The sequence below is a fragment of the Equus quagga genome, unplaced genomic scaffold (genome assembly GCF_021613505.1).
Source record: "Equus quagga isolate Etosha38 unplaced genomic scaffold, UCLA_HA_Equagga_1.0 73442_RagTag, whole genome shotgun sequence".
Lineage (NCBI taxonomy): Eukaryota > Metazoa > Chordata > Mammalia > Perissodactyla > Equidae > Equus > Equus quagga.
The window spans coordinates 12482695-12502229 of NW_025802777.1; the positions used below are offsets into that span (position 1 = coordinate 12482695).

At 38.3% G+C, this 19535-nt stretch overlaps 1 protein-coding gene across 1 annotated transcript; it reads left to right on the forward strand.

Moving 5' to 3' along the window:
• Positions 1 to 13875: 13875 nt before the first annotated feature.
• On the forward strand, positions 13876 to 15682 carry LOC124234228 (claudin-8). Its single transcript, XM_046651469.1, has one exon. It carries the CDS (start codon positions 14072 to 14074, stop codon positions 14747 to 14749), a length of 678 nt encoding a protein of 225 aa, XP_046507425.1. The 5' UTR covers positions 13876 to 14071; the 3' UTR covers positions 14750 to 15682.
• Positions 15683 to 19535: the final 3853 nt, after the last annotated feature.

Genomic DNA, 19535 nt, shown 5'->3' on the forward strand with positions numbered 1-19535 from the left:
AGAAAGCTCATAGAATTATTGGAAAGAGTGAGGAATGATCCTCAAAACCACTAAGCAAATCTGAGCCACCAAGAAAGGTGCCACTTCTGCCACATGTGAAACTTAAAGTATCTAGAAGCTTCATTCTGTGTTAGCTAGTCACCACCACAGTTGCTGTCTCCAGAAACATGTGTCCTCTGTCATTGCTAAGGCCAGTAAAATGTATATGCTGCAACCACTGACTCTCTTCTTATGTAACTCAGGGCCCAAGCAACTTTCATGCAAGTTCATCTAATTTTTGAAACTTATGTCCAGAATAACCTGAAAAGCAGTGTGTAAAATACAATTTTTCACTCTCCAACCTCCTTAGTACAGGAAAACATGCTAGAAAAGGGGTGGAAGGTGTTGTGTGAACTCCATACCTGCCTTCTTCAGGTCTGTGTATGTCTCCTTGTCCTTTTCTTTCTACTTCTATCTCATTTCCACTCTCCTATCTCTATTTTTATGACCTCTGTTCTCACAGTCTCCCATTTTCTCCTCATTTCTTTCAATGTTTGCATCTTTTTTATGTTTTACTCCACCAACAGACTTTTTTTCTTTTTTTCCCCCAAATCTATCCATAGTCTAAAACTCAAATATGTTTTAGAGATTTTTTAATATTTATTGAAAATAATTTTAATTATTTCATTCTTTGTATAAGACACAGTGAGTTGAATGTGTTATATTCTTTTAAGGAAATATTTTACACAGGTTGCTTTTTTATAATGAACTAGGGCTGAACACTGAGCACACTGAAGTAGGAAGCACTTACGGACTTTGGATGAAAAAGACTCAATTCGGTATCCCAACTCTGAAATATGTTATTCTTAATCTCCGTGGGCCCCTGTTCCTTAAACTGGAAAGTGGATACAGCAATATCTGTTCTTGGGAGGATGTCACAAGGATTAATGCTATAATCCTTTTAAAGCACCTGGAAAATTATAAGTTTCAACAGTCAGTTCTGCAGGCGCTGATTCCCTATACCCCTTACCTCTCCCAACTCTATGGTTCACTCTCTATACACAAAGTACCTTTCCTATTTAACCTCATTTACATATGACCATTTCTTTGTTTATTTGTTTAAGTACCAGAGAGAGACCATGGTAGCCTCAATTTTCGTTTCATACCATTTAAAACTATTAATGGCCACAATAGCAGTAGAGTTTCTTCTTGAAATGTCCTTGAGCTCCAAGAAGAGACCATAATTTTTCAGTAGGCAGCAGCTTTTTCTCTAGAGCTAAGACTAATAAATTCTACACTCACATCATTGGGTATAAATCAAGATGTTATCCAAGGCTCAATTTTATAGAGGAGACAGAAATTCGAATATTAATTAAGTCATGCTCTTTAATAATCCTCCTGTATCTTTTTTGTTAAGAATAATGATAGTATACCAGGTACTTAAATGAACTTATAACAAATTACCTCAAAACATGTTGCATCTGTGTTTTGGGAATAAAAACATAAGCCTGCATTACTTTTCCAACACTGCTAAGAAACTCAAGAGTGAATATTTGAAACTTGGCCTTTTTAATTCCAATGTACTCTTTTATCTGTGAGTCCATGTTGTCGCTTTGATGGTTATCATGACTGTATGGCCACTGTGAAATAAATCAGTCCTGTGATCATAATTCTATTTGAATTACGTCAGATCTTAAGCCGGATATTGTATACAGCAATCTTATCATCTTGTACAATTTTATGGTAGGAGAAAACAGAAGAAATTTCTTTGTATTAGCTCTGCTGCAAATTTGCCATGTGAATTTTGAATTATCTTAATGTTTGCACATTGATGGCAATGTTTAAAAATAGTTCTTAAATCATTTCCAATACTGGATATTTCATATCTTGAGCCATATGACAAACTCCACTAGAAGAGCTTATGAATCTTTTTTTTTTTGGTCTCTAGCAAAGCACTTTTTTTTAAATGGGTGATTACTACCAACATTATGTTATCGTAAGGTGGAAGTAACCGTATAGTATATATGTTCCTTACAGGGCCAACATCTTCCAATATTTGACACTTCTTGCACTTAGGGAAGAGTCTTTATTTCTTGAGTTGATACTATATATTGGAGAGCAATGCTACATAGTGTTCCGAATTGAAATACTTAAGAAGCCTGTGTTTGTCTGACCCAAGAGTTAATATCTTCTATTTACACTTATGGAACGACTTGGATGATGGACAAAGTTGTTTACAATCAGGGCAGAGGCTCCAGCAACCTTTGGAGCTAGCTATGTGGTTAGCCAGGTTTAACCCCAAACCTGTCCATCAACATTTCTTGGGAGAAAGGAGATCTAGATTAATTTATTGCCCTCACACATAATGTTTCAGAGAACACTTTTAAAAACTCACTGGATAATGAATCTTATTGGATTGTATTATTTATCCAACAGATGCTTATTTTTTCTGTTCAACATTGGGCAGTCTGGGTCTCTTAGGAATTTATCTCTGTCGTGATCAGCTCTGCAGTACTCAAAGGAGCACAATGAAGATGAAGCTGAGTAACAGCATATCTTAAGCTGCCAACCTAACCAACACATGACATTGGCCTCTGTTTCAACCTAAGCACCAGGACAAACAGGGGAACAAGAGAAAGCACACAATGCATTCACACAGGTAAACATAGGTTTTGACTGACCAACAATATTAACAAAACAGAATTTGAGTTAGGGAAAAGAATCTACAGAAGTCAGCTTTGCTGTATCCACTTCCTTGTTTTAGGGATCATGAAGCAGTGGAAAGATCAGCAGAGGGGTTGTCAACCGCTGTTCTCTTTCCACCAGGCAAACCAGTGCCCTTTTTGGGAGTGGAAAAGTTTGGTATGCAGTGCTCCATAAGAGAATTGGAGCGTGTACCAGTCAGTCTCCTTTTCTAATGTTTTAACAGGAATTTAAGTCCCCACAACTTCATCACATGGGAAAACACATGAGCAGCTCACAAATTATTAAGGCTACCTTTTACAATCAAGACTGTTTTAGAAAGCAGATTTGGTAGGCTTTCAAACTGCTCTAGATAGTGTACAAATAATATACATAGTCAACAATGTGCAAGGGTGTTATTTAAGGGAAAAATCCAGAAGTTGATATTAAATGGCTCTAATGACATTCTTCTCTACTATGTTTGTGCAACATGCAGAACTGAGTTGCCATAGGTTGGGACAATTAGTGCAGATCTTCAGGGTGAAACATAATATTAGCGATCACAATGTTTATTTGTACAGTTTCTTTATCCAAGGAGATCTAGTTCCCTCACAGGGTCATTAATTCTTTTGACATTCCAAGGAGGCAGCAAGCGAGTTGTGCTCTCCTAGTCTTGACGGAGAAACTGAAACATGGATGGATGGTTCAGTGATCACTCAAGGAAGAAGCTTTCTTCTCGGCAGTTTGTACCTGGAGGTCACTGGGTCTTGACAAGTGGTTAGAAGCTGGCAAACCTTGAACTAAATTTGTCCCACATGTTTTGTTCTGCAACCACACTGTTGGTAATGTTAAAAATTGGAGAATTCCCTTTAAAAACGCAGATTTCTGACTTCTTGCTAAGGTTGGAAAGCTCTAGTAACGCCAGGTGTGCGCCCATGTGGCAAACATCAGCTGGATTTGGGTAGCTTTTGCTTTATTAGTGGAGGATGAACTGTCCTCATCTATCTTGCTTCATTCTTTTCTGTTCCCTCCCTGGTCCCTGCAGGCATTTGAGTTTGGGACACCATGCCATAAATCCTATGATTTTACAATCATCTGAAAGGGTGGTTCTGAAAGGAAGTCATGCATGCAGCAACTGTTCTCCCCTAATTAGTCCGCAAGCTCCTCGAGGCAGGGATTGTGACTTCTTCATGGTTTAGTCTTCAGGACGTAGCACAATGTCTGTCCTGTAGTCATTGGGTGATAAAAATTTAATGAATTAATGAAGGAATAAACAAATAAAAGCCTTAAAATGACATTTGAGTCAAACTTTTAATTACTGGGACTGTTTATGGCAGGAAATTTTCTGTTTAGATGGACAATAGACTTGAGAGGTTTTTCCAGAATTGACATTTGTTGGTTGATTTTACATTATCTGTAACGTTCAGTGCCCGACACAAAGGGCTCACTGTAACCGGGATTTCAAGCCTAGAGTCAAGGATGATAGAGTGTGGCCATAGAACATAACAAATATGTAGAGGAGTAAGATGTAAAATTAGACAATAGTCTATGAAAGCAGAGCTTGGGAGTGTCAAAATACAGATATGCTGCTACCTTATTTTCCTAGTCTATTCACTGTGATTTCAGAGAGTCAGCTGTAAATTGCTCTGTAAAGAGAATGTTCCTGCTTTCATGAAACTTGCACACCATCAGGGACCTTTTTTTTTTTAATGTCAGAATCTGTGTAAAAGGGGATTTTCTATCTCCAAATTAAGGAATAGCCTAATTCAATTACAATAGTATATGCAATGTTTCTTGCATGTGTTAGACTATCAATAAATGTTATTTAAATAGAATCTGAATCTCAAGTGAATGGTAAGAACCATATTTGCATTTAGATAGATGTTACACGCAAAAATGTACTTTGTTTTTCTGTATTATACGGACATAGAATGTACAGAATTCAACCAACATAGAGTCTACAAAACAGAATCTGAAAGTCATTCCTTTACGACCCCACCCATAAACATATACACATCTGAGTTACTATCTCTGAGAGAGCCACTATCCACAATTGGAGATACCAAAAGCATAGTTAAATAAGCTTTTTTCTGTTTTGCTAATTCTAAAACCAGCTGTTCAAAATAGCATAAAATTTGAAACAAAGTTTGATTGAAAGGTAAGGGAAACACACACACGCAAATGGTAATCCACTCAAGTTTCTAATTATTTTCAAATAAAGATGGTTTCAAGTTCTACAGTTGCTAGTCTGTTCATCGAAAGTCAATAATAAATCTCTAATAATAGTTCACTGATGGACTTACCGTTCACTCATTTGTAGAGGGAGTTCTTTCTCAATTCAGAGTAAATCACAAGGCAAATTGATAAAGGTAGGCCAATGCAATTGAGACTGCTATTTCAGTAACTTAACGCTCCTTCTACATGAAACCCCTTCCTAGCAATATTATTAACTCTTAGGAATCCAAATCTAAAGATAGGCAGAGAACACTAAAGTTTCCAAAGACATCAGAACAATTCCTAAATAGTAGCAGGGAAAAAATAGTATTTTTCCAACGACAGAATGCATAGAATATACATGGAAATTCTTTCCAAAATTAAAAAATATATATTATAAGGGTATTAGTTTTTATTAATTATCTCACATTCTATATCGTATCATTTTTCTACTTTTGTTAGTATATTTAGAGAATAATTATAGTTGACTTAAAATTGTAATTCTATATTATAATCCTCTATATTGTATTTCTCCACTATATTAAAATTGTATATTAATTAAAAATGGCAGTCTAGACTCCCAGTCCACCAATATTTGCCATGATTATTGAAGGAGTATTAGACTAATAATAGTAAGCAGTAGAAAAATGGGATGTGTGTACTGTCAAGAAAGAAAGGAGGTAAAACAAATAAGAAAATGGAAGTCTATTTTCAGAGAATACTTAAGAAACTTGATGAAAGCTAAAGCAAAATACTTGGGCCCACTGGGACATTATTTTTACCTCTTAGAGGGTGTAGCTAAATGTGTAGTGAGAGACCGATAGAGCCAATGCTGAGTATTATTTTAGATTCTTCTCTGCTTAGGTATTGACCTGAAAAACTCTGAAAAAGTTACATAACTTACATGCAGGGGATTAACAAAATTCTGTGTGCTTAGAGATTTTTCTTAAATTATATTATTCATTTGTTTATCAAATATTCCCTGAGCTCATGCTATGAACAAGGTAATATTCTAGAAGTTGGAGAAAACATTAGGGAACAAGACAAAGTCATTTAGCCCACAGCAGTTACATTCTATTGGGGAAAACAAATAATAAAAAAAATAGACAAATACGTAAATAAGCAAAAGATAGTTTTCTTGGCTACTGTGTTCTAGTTACCGAGAGTCACTAAGGAGATATCAAGAACTGAGACACAGAGATCTCAGCACTACTATGGATATTAAATAAATACTGAGTGCCTTCTCTGTGTCAGGCACTTTGCAAGTACTCTGATACAAGGATGGGTAGACGAGAGATGGCTCCTGCCTTCGTGGAGCTTTTGGTCCCCGTGTCTATAGAATGAGATGTGCAGATGACCACTCAGATGTGTCTATAGAATGAGATGTGCAGATGACCACTCAGATGTGTTCTGGGTCTAATATTACATCCTGCTGCCGTGCACAAAGACATTCTTCACTGTTCCAGGCTCTTGGCCTGGAAGGAGGCCCGCCTGGATGGGAACAGCCAGTATGGGAACAAAGGAAAGAGACACAATGTTGTTGGCAAGTGAGGGAGACTGGAGGGCTAGCTGAAACTATGTCTGAGAGAGACTTTCAGAAGCCACTCCAATAATCACACAGGAGTCCCCATAGCAGAAATTCTAAAGAAGGTGTTAGGAACAAGGGTCAGAGAGAAGGAAAGAGGAGAACAAGAAACAGCAGGTTGAACGAACCAGGAAGTTGTGTAAACTACCAGGGACACTGACTTGCCTCTGAAGGTTTACAGGCTCTTATAGGTGCTTCCATGGGTGGTTTGTTTTTATTTCAAGGGCTTCAAATGCCTTGTGGCTGTTTTTTTTACGAGGTGAAGATAGGCTATTCTCTCACTGACTGTGCGGTGAATGGTGTACTTTTTCAAGAGAAAGAAAGGTTTGGATTGTTGGTGCAGTGTCACCGTGACCAAAGTAAGACCTACTGACCAGACAGCAGTAAACTCAAGACCCTGACTCAGTTCAGCACACAATTATCCAGTGTCTTTTATGGTCTGAGCGCTGGGCAAATATTGCGAATGTAAAGCAGGACAAGGTTCCCGTTCTTGAGGAGACTAGCGTCTGCAGTGTTGCAATAACACCACAAGAATGAAAAACACATAGCTGCTCTTTCAAAAGATTTTCAAAAGCAATACTTAGAAGTGTTCTCACAACTCTTTCCCATGAACATAAAGGACTAAGGGAGGGCTTTTGTTTGTCGTGCTGGAACAAATGAGTCTGATATTTTTAAAGCTGTGCAATCATGGACAGACATTATTAATATTAGTTTTAATGATTTGGTTTGCTGTGACAGGATTAACTGACCCAGCAGTTCTTTCTCCCACTGCCCCTCAGTACTCTGCATATATAAAATCATAAAGAGCAGAGACTGACTTACATTTCTTGATCCCTGGAGTCTATCACAGTGCTATGTACATAGTGTACTTGTCGGGCTGTTAGAAATGTTCAGAAGATATCTTATGAGAGATCATTTTGAAAATCTTACAAAAATTACAATATCTCTATAAATATTTCAGATAAGAATTTGTACAACTTCTAATTTTCTTCATATTCTTATTGAAAAGACATTAATAAGTCCAGCACGTTGCAATATATTGTAATATTTTATTTATTTTTTTAATAACTGAAAACCACGAATGCCATGCACTACTTGTTCCAATAATATTCTTACCCAGTGTGATCTGAAGTTGGTTTTAAGTAAGGCACTTAATGTCTAACCCTATTAAAATTTGCAAACACTGGTTGCCTAAGGCAGACAGAATCTTAATTTGAATTTTAAGTGGAAAGTTAATTGTTTTGTAAATTAATCAGTAATGTGGCTTAGCTCTATTTGCCCGGTTAATTACTTTTCCCTGTCCTGTTAAACTCCAGTCTTACAAAAGAAAGTCATCTTTTGTGTTCCTATGTTCATTGTTTGCTTCTAAGGACGTGTGTGTGTGTGTGTGTGTGTGTGTGTGTGTGTGTGTGTTTTCCATGGGTGTGACCTTTTCACTCCTAAATTTCCATTTTTCTCATATTGACCAATGGCTTTTGCTGTAGGAGATGGAGACACCATATTTATCTTCATCCTGCTCAAAATGCTTTTAAAAACCTGCAGTGTGCATGTATTATTCCAGAGAATGGCAAGATTCAAGGAATGGGTAAGAAGTGGAGTCAGGTGTATGTCATAATGTCATAGTGGGTCCAGAGCATGGCCTCAGATGTCTGAAGACTTGAGTTCCTACATCAGCTCTTCCACCTGTTAGTCATGAAGCATTGGGCCAGTTATTTAAACTTCATAAGTCTCAGTTTCCTTAGTAAAATTGATATGATAATGTTACTGTTCTTGTAAGGTGATTGGGAGGATCAAATCATAGAATTAACTACTTATATCACTTAATCTTAATTGTTAATATAACTTAGTAATTATTGAATTGTTCTCATGATTATCATAGTAATATTCAGTAAAATTTCTTAAAATATATTAAGCATATGTTGTCATTATGAAGATATATCCTATGTGCTTTTTCTTTTCTCTTCCTCTTCATAATTAACCTGACTTAAACTTGATGTGAATTGCTGGGGATTCTAAATAAAATTATGAGAAGTGCTCTTTTTTGACCCTATTCATTATCTGATGTTACCATTTCTAGTCCTGATTAATGTCTCCACCTGGCCAGACATTTGTGTTCTTTCTTAAGAGTGGTGTTATGTGTATCTGAATTCTGTCACAGATCCTTTGTTTTCATTCAAGGGTGCACATCATTCTTTACTGTTCAGTAGGATTATTACATGAAATTAAGAGATTTTTAAAAATTTATTTTTCAAGCAATTCCAAAAATAACCATGTGGAATACAGTTTTATTCAACTTAAAAAATGTTTTCTATTTTGCCTTTGGTTAAAGATAGAAAAGTTGTTAGTGAGTCACTGAAAAGAACAATTCTACTGGACTAATGAAGGTAACTAGAGCATATTACCTTGGTTGGCCACTTCTATCCATAAATAATACAGCCCTGTAAACACAAGAGAAAGTTTTCCTGTATTATAATAAGCCGAGGGCACTGATACACGAAGCTGTTCATTTCATTGCACTGAATTTGTTTAATTCTTATTTTAGCCAAGTATGTGTTCAGTGCTGGTTAGATCATTAAGTATCATGACCTAGTCTGTAATTAAGAAACTATCAAGTTGGAGATGAGAATGGGAGACTGATAAGAAAGGGGGTGCCATTGGTGACTTCAGAGTAGAGGACTCTCTGAAACTCTAAATAAGAGATAATTGTGGCATGATCTCCCTGGTAGAAACTTCTCTGAATAGAATATCAACAGAAATATATTTAAATTTCCATGAATCAGATATTTGAAAAAAAATAACAAAGCTTGGCCATACAAATAATTTTCAACAAAGTGCTAGCATGAAAAAAATTGTTGAACAAATTTTGCTTTTTCATTATCTCTGACCATATGTGTCAATGTAAGAAGTTTGCTTTCTCTGGTTTCCTTTGGGAGATGGAAGATAATACAGGATGGAACATGAGTTTTAGGTCCAAATATAGGTTCCATTTCTTTCATTCAGCAAGCAAAAGCAGCATGGCCTGAGAAAAAGCATAGTCGCTATTGACTTTTAATTTATTCAATTATAAAAAGGAGCTAATAACCCCTACCCTCTAGCGATGTTTTAAATATAAGGTGTAGCACATGTAAGGAATCTGAGGCATGGAGAACATTTAATGCTCAGCAGCTATTACTATTGCTAGCAAATTCTATGTCCTTTAAAAAATCTTCTCAAATCATTACAGTTAGGGTGGGTCATGTCAATTCTCTCCACAGAAATTCTGTCCAAAAATTACTGGTTAATTCAGAGAAAAGAATCCCACAGGATTTGCAGGACTTTATGGGCAATATCAAATACACTGTACTCAAAAAAGCACCCAGACTTGTCTCCTAAAATATATCAGAATTCACTGCAACTAAGATTTTAATTTCATTCATTTATTTATTTATTTATTTTTTGCTGAGGAAGATTAGCCCTGAGCTAACATCTGTTGCCAATCTTCCTCCACTTTTTTCATATGTGGGTCACTGCCACAGCATGGCTGATGAGTGGTGTAGGTCTGCACCCAGGATCTGAACCTGTGGGCTTGGGCCACAGAAGCAGAGCATGCTGACCTTAACCACTATGCCACAGGGCCAGGTTCCTCAGATTTGAATTTTAATAAACACAATGAAAAGTAGAAGAAAGACAAGAACATTTCAATAACCATTATTCCCATTGTCTATTTATAGTCAGCATTTTTTTTTTTTTTGATACTGGAAAAAAGAGATCTCCTGAGGCAATGAGAACAGACCCTTCGGAAATAGATGAATTTACTTGCTTAGATATGTTGGTAACTAGATGTTATGGATTGCACGTTTGTGTCCTCCCCCAATTCATATATTGAAACTCTAATCCTCAATGTGATGGTATTTGGAGGGGGGCTTTCTGGGAGAAACTTAGGTCATGATGAGGTCACAAAAGTAGAGCTCTTGTGATGGGATTAGTGTCCTTATAAGAAGAGGAAGAGAATAGAGCTCTCTCACTCTCTCTCTCTGCCAAGTGAGGGCACAGCAAGAAGATGGCCACCTGCAAACCAGAAAGAGGGGTCTCACCACAACTCCACCATCTGGTGCCCTGATTTCAGACTTCCCAGCCCCTAGACTGTGAAAAATTAATTTCTGTTGTTTAAGCTACCCAGTCTATTGTACTTTGTTAAAGCAGCATTAACTAAGACACTGGACAATTCCTATATGGGAAGGAGCTCGTTTTTAAGCAGAACAATTGAGTAGAAACTATAGAGAAGTGGAGAATATGGAGGATTGCTAATGGGTACAGAACTTTGAGAGAACATGAACAGCTCGTCATCGTGAAGGACAAACAGGATAATAGTTGAACTCGTACCAATGCACAATGTTATTTTGGGAACAACAAACAAAGAGATCTATTGATGTGTTCACTTGTTTTTTAAGGACAAGATAGTCAGCCAAGTATAGTTCATTAACAGTGAAAAATAATTAAAAATAAATACAGGTTGAAAACTGTCAACACAACAAAGAAAATTAAATACGAAAACAAATCCCGAAAACAATAGAAATTGGCAACTGCTTGATTGGCAGAAGCAAAAATTATTTCAAGTAGTGATGAGAATAGGAACCTCAGACTAAAGCATTGTTGGTTAAGGATTAACTGCTGTAAGAATAAGGATGACAAAACCAAGGGCAGTGTGACAGTGATATTGTATGTTTTCAGTTATAAAGAGAAAGCATTTGCTGTGTTATGTAGTTATTAGGACTGCATTTAATTGCCAAATTTAAATCATCCTTCTGATAATGTAGACAAAGGGAGATTTCTAGAGAGTAAACACAGTGGATCAACACGAGCATGGTTTTTTCTTTCTTGGGTTCTTGGTAATATTTTGGTCCTTCCGTAGAAATGCAAGTACAAATTACACAATAATCTGTGTAGGTTGCTCTGTAGTTCTGAATTAAAGAACAGTAAAAATGTTGTCAATTTGCTAATTCTCTAAACATTACTGCTGTTTGAATTTTACAGACAAGTTAATCATCTTAGTAGGAACAGAGTATTATAGAAAAGTAGGTAAACAGTTAACTTCACTTTTTAGTCTCTGAATGTAGGCCTTTCTGGTCCTCGTAAACTCGGTATTACCATTTTTCCCTGTCTTTCTCATTTCCAGTGACCTTAAGGGCACAGTTAATTTCAAAATAGCATGGGATTAAATGGATCACTGTGTGATAAGAAACGTACCTGGATGCCCTTGGGTTAACTGGATCCTTGTTTGATAAGAATCATACCCGGAATGGACGCTCTGGGCTAGTTTCTGCAGGGGCAGCTAAGTCTGTAATTATTCCAATGTAAACCTACGGTTGATTTCTCATTCTGATCCTAATCTTTTGGTGGGGACAATTCCAGTGGTAAAGTACTAATATTTTTGAAAGGAGGAAAATGTTTTCGGGGGAAATAACGTCCTGGAAAAGCTCAGTGCTCGAGGAAAGAGATGGTTGGTGGTACATGAAGCCAACAGATACATCAGTGCACACTTGGGAGGCAGCTCCTAGCAAGGCCAAGGCTTTCGAGAACATAGATACCTACTTGTCTCCAGTTTCCCCAGTTTTATCTGGATATTCACCAATATTTACATAGAGCTCCTAAAAAATACGTCACACACAAATTTAGAAATTTCCGCTTGATTTCCAACAAATACATTTTTTTTTGTTTGTCATTATCTCAACCAGTGATGTCATTTCTTTCCCATTTGCTAATTCCGTCAGTCATTCCCTTTTGCCAGGTTGGCAACTAAAGATAAAGAAAAAAAATCTGCTATTTTGATTTCAACTCTCCTTTGGTGGATTGCAGATTCTTTTTCCAGGACTAATCTATTTCCCTCTCCACCACAAATCTCTACTGACACAAGCCTGAAGGAGAAAATGCTAGATATTTTCTGTCAGCTTAAGGGACTTGCTATAGGTTAGCCCTTAACAGTTCAACAAATGAGGAAATTACTGTAAATATCAAGATTTAATTTTTTCTAACTTTCGATATATCTGGTCTAATAAAATAATAACAACATGGACATTCCTGTTTTTTTTTTTTTTTAGAAGACAGTTTACTTTGGCATATTCCTCTTCCCCTCCCTAACATGTATCATTTTCATATTCATAATCTCTGTGAACTACTCATGTTTTTTGGACCATTAAAATTTCAAAGTTTAATAAGTGAGCAGGAAGCACTCTCTCCCATACTCAGATTTAAGGTGGTACAAGGAAGCAGAAAGGAAGTAAAATTGTAAAGAAAAGATCATTTTTACAATGTAAAGATGAAAGGAAATTGAAGTACAGCTTGAAGCTTGGAAAGACAGAACAGAGCGCTCAAGGTGATGCGCTCCAGAAGAAAATTGATAGTGGACTGCTGTTTTCCTGAAACAACATGTATGTTTATTTTGGCACCACTGTTGTCGTCACCGTTATTTTGAGAAGAGACAGTTCAAATTGCAGTACACATAGGGGTTTCCGTCTCTTCTTGCAGACGTGGTATTAAAGACAAATTTAGTTAGCACCTAATATAATTCAGTCCAATGAATGTAGTCACCTTGTCTTGTAAATATTTTATTTAGAAATATCAGTTATTTCTATAGACCCATCACTCTTATACCATCTGTAGAATTCTAGTTGCTTCTAGAAATTCAGAGAAAGACAGAGCAGCAAAGACAGAGCCACAGAATAAGTCAGCAATCTGTAAATCACTTCATCATTTAATTGCTATTGTTAGTGCTTGCTATATAAGAAAATCGTGGATTCTTTTTTGGATTTTGCAAATTTTTTTCTTACAAATCAAGATTATCAGAAAAACAGCAACAAGTAGTTTCCCTGGCTCAAAAGAAAACAGGTGTTTGGTGCCACGGAGGAGGACGACTTTGTGTATTTAGTTACTTTAGCCTTACTTTGTCCTCTGGCATGATCTGTTCCCTGATTTCACCCCAGTCGAGCTTGCTTTAAAATTGTACACAAATTAAGTTAACCACTTGGATCATATGTGTCCCAAAGAATGTGGTTTCTCAGGTATGAGCAATTTACCAATCCCCTACTCTCCTTTCACGTTGGCATTTTGACAGTCCTAGCAAATTTCTCAGGCAGATATTTTAGTTTGCACCTTGATCATGGCAGCTCTTACTGAGTTTCAGAATTGCTCATACCAGATGCACCTTTCCAGTCGGAAGGGATGGGTGTACTTCTTAATGATTGTGCAAACATGCATAATTATGCCTGCAGGTAAACGTTCTGCTGTCCTCTGAGAAAACTGAGAAGTACAAAGAATGTTTATGAGCAGGTCCAGCCGTTCCAAGTATCTTGTCGGTTTAGACACACCTGAGTTACCATCCCCCTCTTATTGGCTGAGAAAGTTGCCGCACCTGATTTGTAAGTTTACCCGTCCTAGTCAACAGAGGGGGCACCTCAGCCAGCCAACGCTGGATTTAATCTAGCTAGAAGCAGCGAAAGCAGCTATTTGAAAAATCACTGGGTTCTGAGTTCATTACTACAGGAAAACTGTTCTCTCCTGGGGCACAGAGAACTTACTTCGGAGCAGCCCTACCAGCTCGGAAGTCCGGCCGGATAAAACGCATCGTGGAGGATAATGGCTACCTATGTCCTGCAAATCGCTGGACTGGTGCTTGGTGGTGTAGGCCTGGTGGGCACAGTGGCTGTCACCATCATGCCTCAGTGGAGAGTGTCTGCCTTCATTGAAAGCAACATTGTGGTTTTTGAAAACCTCTGGGAAGGACTGTGGATGAATTGCATGAGGCACGCTAATATCAGAATGCAGTGCAAAGTCTATGATTCCCTGCTGGCTCTCTCTCCGGACCTACAGGCATCCAGGGGACTCATGTGTACTGCTTGTGTGCTGGCCTTCCTGGCTTTCATGACGGCCATCCTTGGCATGAAGTGTACCAGGTGCACCGGGGACGACGAGAAGGTGAAGGGTTACGTCCTGCTCACGGCTGGAATCATCTTCATCATCACAGGCATGATGGTGCTCATCCCTGTGAGCTGGGTTGCCAATTCCATCATCAGAGATTTCTACAACCCCATAGTGGAAGTTGCCCAGAAACGTGAGCTTGGAGAAGCCCTCTATATAGGCTGGACCACAGCGCTGATGCTGATTGTTGGCGGGGCACTCTTCTGTTGTGTTTCTTGTTGCACTGAAAAGAGCAGCAGCTACAGATACTCTGTACCTTCCCATCGCACAACCCAAAAAAGCTATCACGTGGAGAAGAAGTCACCAAGCGTGTACTCCAGAAGTCAGTATGTGTAGTTGTGTATATTTTTTAACTTTACCTACAAAGCCATGCAGGTGACTAAAATGTCCACTATTTTCTACAAATGGAACACAAAGGAACATTGATTTGCTGTTCTTAACTGCTCAACATTAATCACCGGAACGGTGCATGAGCTATTTATGATTCTATAAGCTGTTTCAGCAGAATGAGATATTCCACAGCCTGCTTTGATTATTCTAAGAAGTACAGTAATTTGTTTTCTGAAATGGTTCATGCATCTTTTCTTTTTATCGGTTACTTCAAAATGACATTGTTAAAGACTATTATTTTACGACTGTGATTTCTCTATGACATGGCATTATGTATGTAGATGAGAGTGACATTTGTATCTCACATAAATAGAGACAGGCTTATGTGGTTCTATTTTAAATGAAATACTGATCCATTAAACTGAATAAATAGAATTCAACTATTGCTTTCCTGGGGAATTGGGGATAAGATTGAAGAAGGTTAATATTAATTGTTTAAAAATGGCTTAGTGATTAATGCACTTGATTTATAATGAAGGTTAAAATGAAGGCTTTAATCAGCAGTGTAAAGGAAATTAATTGACTTTCTGATATCCTATTTTTTAGCCTAAGAGTTAGAAATTCTAACTCCTTTATCCTCTTTCCCCAGAGACCTTCCTTTTCTTGTATATTAAATTAACATCTTTTAAAAGGCAGACATTTGTCAAGGGGCTTTGCATTCCAACTGCTTTTCCAGAGCTGTACTAAGAAGAAAGATAAAACTGCGGTCTAAGAAACATGAAAGACCTCAGGAAAGGGAAATTTTCTTTCCTCTTAAGTTTCTGTGGTTGGAGAAGGATGCATTTTGACAAGAAATCATACATATATATGTGAATATTTTAATAACTATTTGAATACTGACTTTGGGCTTTTATCAACATAAATAACCGAACAGAAAAATCATATGTCTTGGTTTTTATTTGCTTACCAAAGAACAACCAAAAAAACTGAGCTTTGTGAACTCCATCTGCTCCTATGTGCGTATCTAAGTCAAAATTGTCATCTCAGTCCTGCCAAAGATAAATTTTTTACCTGTTCCATTTTTGTTTGCTTTTACTAAGGTACAGAAATACCATATCTTTTTGTTTTCCCCAAATTTGATGCAACCGATAATCCAATTTGCAAGTTTGTATCTATATTTTTCTGGTTTAAATGACTGTGTGTCATCTGCTGTATGTTCTTTATATAATAATTTGTGCCTTTTTATATTAATTTGACATTCGTTCATTATTCTCCATTTTTTCTGTTTTATTATCTTGTAAATACTTTTTAAAAACTGATATTTTCAGCTCTGCAATTTTAGAAAGAATATCAAGCCCACAGTTTAAAGATAAAGGTAGATTCAGCATTAATTTTTGAGAATATAAAATACTCTAAATCATTTAACAACAGCATGCTTTATAATCATTGGATTCACATGCTGCTATTTGGTGCACATATTTATAATTTATTAAGATAATATTATGGATTCAAACAAACCTATATAGTGTAAATATTATGTATGTAATAGACATTTCTGTAAAGACTTTCCATAGCTAAATATGTCTCTACCTCTGAGAAATAGTATTAATTAATAATAGTGGCTAACGTTTTGGGAGTACCTATTATGTGCTGGGAACTCTACTGCTTTATATGAATTATATCATTAAATCTTTTATGAGATTGGTATGATTAGTTCAATTCACAGATGAGGAGACCTCAGAACACATCATGGATTACCCAATTGAGTCAGGAGAAACGAAGAGGAGTGTCCGACTTCATAGCTTATGTTCCTTCTTTTTAGGGAAAGTGGATTTTCTTCAGCAGTGTCTAGTTTATAAATTGATCTTTGTATGTGAAAATGACATGCTTAACTACTGTTAGTTGGAAAAACTTTTAGTATTTTTTCTGGGATTGGTGATTTTCCAATAGCTAAGTGTTAATTTATCCTAGGCAATTTTACACCCTTGGGTCAAAACTCTCATGAGAGCAGCATTAAAGGGAAACTGAGCACTTTGGAGAAGAAACCCAATCTTCTAAAAACCAGTCTGTAATCAAACTTCTTTTTTGCCTCGAAATTTCTCCTGAATGCCCCAGACTCAATTTACCATTTCCCTCCTCTTTCCCCTCAAACAGAATTATACCACTGCTGGTTTTCCTTATGGCATCATCTCTTGGCTACTTCTGAAGTCTTTCTCCAACTTTCCACACTATCCTCACCTTCTCTCTGTCTTTCCTGGTTGAAGGCCTTCCAGACTTTGTTACTGCCTGCAGCTGTCCCTCCTCCAGCTCTTCTCTATATTCTTATCTTAGTTTTTTGTAAAATGCAAGTTAGGCCCATCATGCAAGCCCTCCCCGTAATTCTAGTGGGAATGCTTCGCTGCCTATCAGGTAAGTCCAGATGCCTGAGCACATGAGAACTGACAGGAAGGGAAATCTTCATGGCAAATTTTATCACCCAGTAACATCAATGTATCACGAGAATAATAACAATTATAAAGCTACTCTCCAGAAACTAGGATGATTCACATGTCAAAGGTCTTCTTCAGTATCCTGGAAGAGATGCATTGGAATTAGGAAATGGTTTGATTGGAGGCAAATTATGTGCAAGTGGACATTTTATAGCGTAGTTTTATGATGTAGTTTTATGGGGAAATAATGCGATGGGATGGAACGAGCCCATGGAGGCAGAAGGGGTGGCTTTATGCCTTCACCTTCCTGCTAGTCTTTTTTCTCTTTCATACTATACCATATGTTGCCCTCACCATGAGCCCCTTCTGCTGATTCTCTATCCAAAACGACTCCTTCATGCACTGCAAAAACAGTTATTAAGCTACGTTATGCCAAGTGCTAGGGACATGGGGATGGATGAGACAGTTTTTTTGTTTTTAAGGAATTTGCAGTCTAAGAGGAAGAGACAAGAGTGAGAAATGTAGCCTTCACTGCACACTTATCAGGTACTTGGAGCTTTGCTTTCTGTGCCTCAGCAGTCCTCTAAGAAGTCCATGAATTATATACAGAGTCATGAGAACGCTGAGTCTCAAAGATATCTATATATCTCTATATACTATATCTATATCTATATAGTATATATAGATACATATCTATATATACACTGGTGGTCTGGTGGTTAAGATTCAGTGCTCTCATCACCACAGCCTGGCTTCATTTCCTGGTCAGTTGTCATACGGTAATGGCTGCATGTTGCTGGGGTGCTGAAAGCTATGACACTGCAGGGTCATCCATGGTGGACAGGCCTCAGTAGAGCTTCCAGACTGGGACAGACTAGGAAAAAGAACCTGACCAGTCACCTGCAAAAAAAAATTGGCCATTGGCCAGCTCCGTGGTACAGTGGTTAAGTTCGCACCTTTTGCTTCGGAGGCCTGGGGTACGCCGATTCGGATCCTGGCTGCAGACCTACTCACCGCTTGTCCAGCCATGCAGTGTCCGGTGTCCCACATATAAAGCAGAGGAAGATGGGCACGGATGTTAGCTCAGGGCCAGTCTTCCTCAGCAAAAAGAGGAGGATTGGTGGCAGATGTTAGCTCAGGGCTAATCTTCCTCAAAAAAAAAAAAAAAAGCCATGAAAACCCTATGAATAACAGCAGAGGAGCATTGTCTGATACAGCACTGGAAGGTGAGAGGGTGGCACAAAAAGACCAGGCAGGGTTCTGATCTGCTGTCCACAGGGTCGCCTGGAGTTGGAATTGACTTGATGGCACTAATAATTATATGTGTATACAAAACATCCCCTAATATAAACATCCTCCTAACTATAGACTGACAGAATCCCTGATTCAGGAGCCTGTGCTCTTCCTGCTACAATATTGTCCAAAGACATCCCTCCCAGAGTTAACTTTCTGAACAAATGCCATCTCACCACCCCATCTCCAGGGCTTCCCTGTGACTCACTGGTCACAGACTCTTTCTCCTGAGTCCCAGGGTCCACCTCAGCATCAGTCTTTGCTACGTTTTTGCTCCCCTCTCTCCTCCCTCCCAACCTCTACATAATGTACTATTTTTTGGTTTCTGACATCCATTACCTTTCTCTTGGAATACACTCTAGTTTTTGAAACTCCTATCATATTTCAAACATCGCATTTCAAATTCACCAGATCTCCTTCCTTGTTCTAAGAAGGCTGCCTGAACAGTATCCCAGGAAGCCCCTCCTCCCAGCTCTGATCCTGCTACCAGGCAGAGCAGAGCAGAGCAGCAGCTGGGATCCAGCCAACGAGCAGAGCCCAGAGGCCTGCTTTCCACAAAGCTTCAGGCTCTGCCAGATTCCAGGAGGAAAGAGCAGCGCTGTGTTCCACTCTGAGAGGAATGAGAAGCAAGAGATTCCTGGTGCAGAGGCCCGAGGCTAAGCCTGAAGCTCTGTCCTGGGGGTGAGGGGGCAGGGGGAGAAATGTGGGCCTACCTGCTTCACAAAGAGTCCTGGAAGGAGGGAGACATTTGTATACCTGTGTAATCTCAGGGGGATAACCTGGGGGCCAGAAAAACTGTGGGAGAATCATGCAGAGAGTGGGTTCTTCTTCCTGTGGGGCCTCAACTGTCACTGAGAGGGAGGATATCGAGAGCTGGGAGCAGAGGTTACTTCCCAGGGCCCCAGGAGTGAGAGAGCAACTTTCTGTCACTAGATCCCAGCCAGCAACAATGAGAATTCCTGCCACTCGAGGGTGTGCCAAGGGTGTGCCCAGGAGGGGTTCTGGGAAGGAAGCACTTTCTTCTTTGTTTTTGTGTATAACTCAGTAAGAATGTACTCGGGCAAGCATCA

Bases quoted from the DNA above. Each gene is read 5' to 3' on its own strand.
- LOC124234228 (XM_046651469.1), top strand. From the start codon at position 14,072: ATGGCTACCTATGTCCTGCAAATCGCTGGACTGGTGCTTGGTGGTGTA.